Source organism: Oncorhynchus masou, chromosome 25 (genome assembly GCF_036934945.1).
Source record: "Oncorhynchus masou masou isolate Uvic2021 chromosome 25, UVic_Omas_1.1, whole genome shotgun sequence".
In the NCBI taxonomy this organism is placed as follows: domain Eukaryota; kingdom Metazoa; phylum Chordata; class Actinopteri; order Salmoniformes; family Salmonidae; genus Oncorhynchus; species Oncorhynchus masou.
The window spans coordinates 34314791-34320928 of record NC_088236.1 but is presented as its reverse complement, the minus strand read 5'-3'; the positions used below and the strand labels follow the sequence as shown (position 1 = coordinate 34320928).

The 6138-nt window shown below is 43.4% G+C and overlaps 1 protein-coding gene across 1 annotated transcript; it reads right to left on the bottom strand.

Moving 5' to 3' along the window:
- Positions 1 to 900: 900 nt before the first annotated feature.
- On the bottom strand, positions 901 to 4129 carry LOC135514174 (frizzled-10-B-like). Its single transcript, XM_064937428.1, has one exon. The coding sequence runs from the start codon at positions 3354 to 3356 to the stop codon at positions 1599 to 1601; it is 1758 nt and encodes a 585-aa protein (XP_064793500.1). The 5' UTR covers positions 3357 to 4129; the 3' UTR covers positions 901 to 1598.
- Between the last annotated feature and the right edge of the window lie 2009 nt (positions 4130 to 6138).

The following is a 6138-nucleotide window of genomic DNA, read 5'->3' as shown; positions in this document are numbered from 1 at the left end:
TTAACCGCATAGACGTTCATCTATAGGCCTACAACAGTCTGAGTGGAACTGAAATTAGAGGGGAAAAATGAAAGCTGTGGACTGATCATCTCAGTAACATAATCAAAGCCTGACTTGAGTGAGTTCTTAGAGTGAGAGGATCATACCAGACGCTTATTTGCACATTTGCGCTCTGAACTTAATCACAAGAAAAAAAAGGTACTAAAATCAAAGGCTCTAGATTTTTTTTTAAATGACCTGATTAGATGTTGCAAATGGGATGAAAACTGGGAAACAAAAACAAAACAAAAGTAAAAGTCTTTGTTGCTGTATGGAACATGGAAGTGAATACATTTGAATAGGAGTGGAATATAAAAGCCTCACTTTTAGAAATGGTTGACACTACAATAATACAAAAGTGCTTTGTTCGTAATCTCTTTGATGTCATCAAACTTTTTTTCTATTAGTCATCTCTAATAAATGGCCATGGAGGGAGTGGGCTCTGGATTACCCATGATGCCTTCCTTCTCAACAATTACAACAGAAGTGTACAGATGCCATTGTTCTTCCTCCTGTAGGTACTTCACTGAGAGCTCACTCCATTGTAATCAGGTATCAACAGAAGTCAGAGTATTCACAAGGCTAACTTCAAACGCCAATTTGTCTTTCTGTAATTAAATGCATAAATCTCTCAAAAGAGAGAGATAAGTCAAGTGTCAAGCACACACTGGGTGGATGATTGAAATATACCATAACGTTACATCAATGGTTAGTGAGGACTATCTTCAAATGTCCAATGTAATAATTTGTCATACAAATTGAGAAATGTGCTTTTTGTAAAGCCAATGGTGAACTCATTCACACTACAGATAAACCCCATACAGTTATAATATACAATTCCAGTTTTTAGGACATTAAAACTGGAATGTTTCATTTATTTATTTAATAAAATATTAACTTTAAGAAATATATGCAAATGTTCCCTTGTGCTATAAAACAGCAAAGCAAAAACAACAGGAAAACTGTCTGTACAAATTATTACTTTTGCGATGCCTAGTGCTTGTTGATTTATGGAATGAATTTGCTTCACAATAGGCAGTCAATGCGGTCCTGAGCCCTTTTCAACAGCTGCTTTCTCACTTCAGTTCAGTCCAAACATGTATGGCACTGCTTTGACTTCCATTTCAAAGCCACACAACGCAACGCTAAAGGGTCTTGATCTCCCAGACCATTCACTCCCTTTGTCAGTGGATTCACTTACATTGTCTTTAATCTGTTTCTACAATACTCGTGTATTTTTTGCCATTAAGAAAAACATATATTGCACATTATTCAAGCAACCCAATGACACATCCAAGTAGTTACTTCCACTTTCTTTGTCTTGGAAAGAAAAATATTTTTTCTCTCTATCATGTTCTTAAACAGATAAGTGGTTCCAGGAGTAGCAGATATTTTAAACAAAGGCAGTTATTTCTTGTAGCTTGAGATGGATCAAAATAATACTTAAAATAAATATGAACATTGATGGGTCTTTTGTTGGCACTCTGATTATAAAGTCTGTTTTAGGTAAGGGCTTTAGAATGGTTTCGGTTTCGCACACTGTCTGTGAGAGCACCAGCTCATACGCATGTTGGAGGGGGCCTGGTAGGCTCATACTTCGTGTTGTGCCCTTTAAGTGCTGGGTGAGGCTTGATGTAAGGCCCACTGCTTGTGAACACACTGGCAGGCTTCCTCCTCGTCCTCTTCTTCAACTTCCTGCTAAACACATTCTGCCACGACTGCAGTGTCTTTGAGGTCCATATCCACATGCCACTCGTGATGCCCACAACTAAAAGCATAAAGATCTTAACCATGAAGATCTCCACAGCCGGGATGGAGCTCTTCATACCACACTCCTCAGACTCTGCATTGTTCCTGCTGCTGTCAACACACTTCTGCTCCACGGCCAGGCTCCTCCAGTAGTCCATGTTGAGCCTCTCGTAGAAGTAGCAAGCAATAACGCAGGTGGCCGGTACAGTGTAAAGGACTGAGAACACGCCGATCCGCACCATCAGCTTCTCCAGTTTATCCGTGTTCTCCCCCTCCGTCTTCATGACCTTGCGGATGTGGAACAGGGCCACGAAGCCCGACAGCAGGAAGGAGGTGCCGATGATGAGGTAGCAGGAGAGTGGGATGAGCACGAAGCATGTGAGAGCTTTCACGTCCATGCTGCCCACGTAGCACACCCCCGTCAGCTCGTCCCCCGCCACCTTCCTCATCACCAGGATCATGATGGTCTTGACGGCCGGGATGGCCCAGGCTGCCAGGTGGAAGTAGCTGCTGTTGGCCTCAATGGCCTCGTGACCCCACTTCTTCCCTGCAGCCAGGAACCAGGTGAGTGTGAGGATGACCCACCAGAGGGAGCTGGCCATGCCAAAGTAGTAGAGGATGAGGAAGACGATGGTGCAGCCGGTGCTTTCCAGACCCTCCTGAATGATGTACTGGACCCCACCGTCCCGGTCACAGGCGATGTTGTCTGCCCCCACAAACAGACGGATCAGGTAGCCCACAGAGTAAACACAGTAGGACATAGAGAGGAAGATAATGGGCCTCTCAGGGTATTTGAAGCGCTGCGGGTCGATAAGGAAGGTGAGGACAGTGAATGAGCTGGAGACGAAGCAGAGGATGGACCAGATGGCCATCCACACCAGAGAGAACTGCTTATCTCCCTGACTCCAGTACACATCCACTTTGGGGTAGCACTTGGGAGCACAGGACTCACTCTTCTGTACATAGTGGAACTTGCCTGGGTTACTACAGGTCTCCTTGCTCTCCTTGTCCTTCACATGCAGGTCCTGGCCTTTTATGGGCCTTTGAAGCCTGAAGTCAGGAGGTTGAGTGTGGGAGCCTTTTGGGGACTCATCTGAGCCGTTGTTGGGGGCCTCCATACATAGGTTGTTTGGGTCATTTTTGTTGGGTAGTCTGGAGCAGTCCAGGGAGTCAGGCCAGTGGAAGTTGAACTGCTCCATGATAGGGGAGCACTTTTGCCTGGCCTGCTCACACATCACTCTGCAGGCAGGTATGGGGGTTGACACCTGCTCCGTGCACATAGGTGCATACAGCGAACAGAGAAAAAACTTGAGGTGAGTGTGGCATCCAAACTCTATGAGAGGGACAAACTCATGTATCTTGATGGCTGCCTCATTCTGGTCCTCGTGGCCCATCAGATTGGGCATCCTAGTCATGTTGTAACCAATGTCCTTACACAGGGAGATGACAATCTGTTGACATCTCCCCTCACCTGGCCGGTCTGGGTCTACGGAGCTAATAGCTGAGCAGCCACAACTCAGACAGACCAGCAGCACATTGAAAAGGGTCAGTTTGGCAAAGGAATGCATAGTCTCTCCTCTTTGATCCTTTTAGTGGCAAACAATTGAAGATAAAAATTCTTAGAATAACGTAGAATTTGCGTCTCCTAAAGGCAAAGACTACTAAAAACCTTTCTGTAGATTATTTTTTATGAATGAGCCAAGCAGTGGATGAACTCACAATTGTCTACGAAAGACCATAGTTTCTCAGTTTTTACTTGTAATTCCTTTGATTCGAATTTAACTCGAGAGAGAATTCCTAACAAGTGTGAATCATTTTCTCGCAAAATAATTGTCGCTTACCATAATGTCCATGCTTGGAAGTGTATACATTTGTTTCAGAATAATCCAACATGTTCAGAGAATAAACGGGTTTGCACTAGTTGTTGTGTCTAGTCCGTCGCACAGTTCATTTTTTTCTGTTCGCCTCGATGTTTTTTTTTTATTGGATAAAAGTGTTCCGATCCAGACAAACGTTCCAGCGGTCATCAAAGCGCGTTCAGGGACGGTATTCAACCACGTTCAGGACAGATTCCTTCTGCCTCTGTCCTGCAGCACGAGTGGAACCAGTCTGTTAAAACTTCAATGTTTAGGCTACCAACTTAACTAAATTGTTCTTCCTTTTGCTCCGCGTTGGGGTTTCGTTGGGGGTATGTGCATACTCACGACAAAATCCACGCAAACTGTGTAATAACCTAATAATAACTCAAACAGAGCAGAGATCTATTCCTAACTGCACTCCAGAGACAGAGCAAATCAGTTTGGAGTGGTTGGTGGCACCGCTCGTTTGAGTTGGTCTTCGCCACGGTCCTGGGCTAACCTGCCAAAAGATCCGCCTTCAAAGACAGCTACTTTGCATAAGAAAGATGAAAATGACACGGTGATTATTTTCAAATCGTGCGTAACAGCGTTCATGTTATTTTTTTAGAGCTTGTTCGCAGCAATCTAATCATTGGTAATTTGTTCTATTTCCGACTACAACTTTAGATCCAAAAGTGTCCGAATTTAGCACGTTCCAGCGCAGGTAGTATGCAGACACCAAACGCAGCCAAAGACAACCCAACTGGCTCTCTGGTTCTCTTCTATCGAGAAAAGTTTATTTGCCACAACGGACAATTTTCACGGTCCTTGTATTGTGGGAAAATAGGAATTAGTTGAGAGAACAGTTTCTCTCTCCCAAATTCCCCTTATGTATTCTGTGAATCGGGTAGGGCATTAAATTGTTGTCAAAAAGTAGGCTAGTGACTAGGCCTATCAATGCCACTCAGAAGCAACAAGTTAAAAAACCACTATAAAGGAACCACTCACAATGCGAATAATGCGTTTCTCTCTATTTCCAACATAATTGTTGGCTATGGAAAGCCCAATTTAATCACATATCAGCCTATTCATATTTGCTTCAGGAATAGGGTACATTGTACAGTAAAATCCATATTCATTTTCACAAGGGAATTATGCTCAGAAGGTACTTAGAATGACCTGCATCATTTAGCATAAAGTAGGTTATTAGCACTGACTCAGACATCACATCTATTTATACTCTTCTCCATATAGCCACCACCAGGCATAATATTCACATTAGTCCTCGGGGATCTCCTCTGCCTTTAATGTCTGCACATGTATGGCCATCACGAAGTGCAGTAATATTTCCACTTAACCAGGTAAAGTCTAAAAGCTGCTAACTACCTTCCACTGAATACACATGCTCCATTCTAACCAAATAGGAACATTTTCACAATCTACCACTAAATAATTTACAACTCTTGTTAATTTACCACTCTAATACATTTTACCAGACACTTTTCACAATCCACCAATAAAACATTTTATAAGATACTTTCAAACTAATTATCACACCTATTTAGACCTAGAGTGTTTTTTCTTTAAAAAAATGGTTGAATGTTTCAAGCTTTCCCCCATGATCAGAATCAACAAATAGGCCTACAGCTTTGACATCATGATTGACTTGAAATCAATCTTCTTTCTGTAAGAACGTACTATCATAACAAATGTCTGATTATTTGCACATTTATTTCACAAACTGATGCTGTTTTATTCTTTAAGTAAAAGATGTCTGAAAATCTGTTATATAATAATCTTCACCACTACCTTTATTAATAAACGCACAATGTTTCAACACACAATGTTTCAATCCTGATGTTCGCAACCCTTTTATAACCTATGAGAACATTACATTTTAATCTTGCAATTGTGTGTGGGGAGATTATGATGAAAGTAAAACACCTGAAGGAGGAACACTGAGACAAATCCATTTCAGTTTTGTTGGAGATGACTAATCATCTGCATCTGATGCAGGCCTAGCCACGGCAGTAATCCTCTGGTATAGTGTCATAGTGGCACTGAGTGGCCTGAGGCAGGCCTACCACGGCAGTAATCCTCTGGTAGTGTCATAGTGTAGCCTTAGTGTAATTAGCCTGGAGCTAGCCTTGCTAGGCCCATCTGCTAGGCACATCTCCTCTCCCGGCTAGCCAAAGAGGTCCATCAGCCACTCCTTGGGCTACAATACCTATTTTGTCAACTGGCCTGGACCCCCGCCAACCCATCACGATTGGACAACCGACGTGATTCGCCCGATGGGGTTTTCTCAACTGGCTCCGCCATCGCGTCGTCCCCTGAATGCCCATCAGCTAGCCTGCTAGCCGCGGCCCGCTAGCTGTCCAGAGCACCTCGGACTGTTAGCTTAAGAGGCCCATCGGACAAATTATTTGGCCACTATACCTATTTTGCCAATTGGCCTGGTTTACCACACAGAGCCCTGCTGATCCGTCTGCCGACGCAATAGCACGAGGGG

What these genes read in the sequence shown, in the direction of transcription:
- LOC135514174 (XM_064937428.1), bottom strand. Translation starts at nt 3,356, where the DNA reads ATGCATTCCTTTGCCAAACTGACCCTTTTCAATGTGCTGCTGGTCTGT.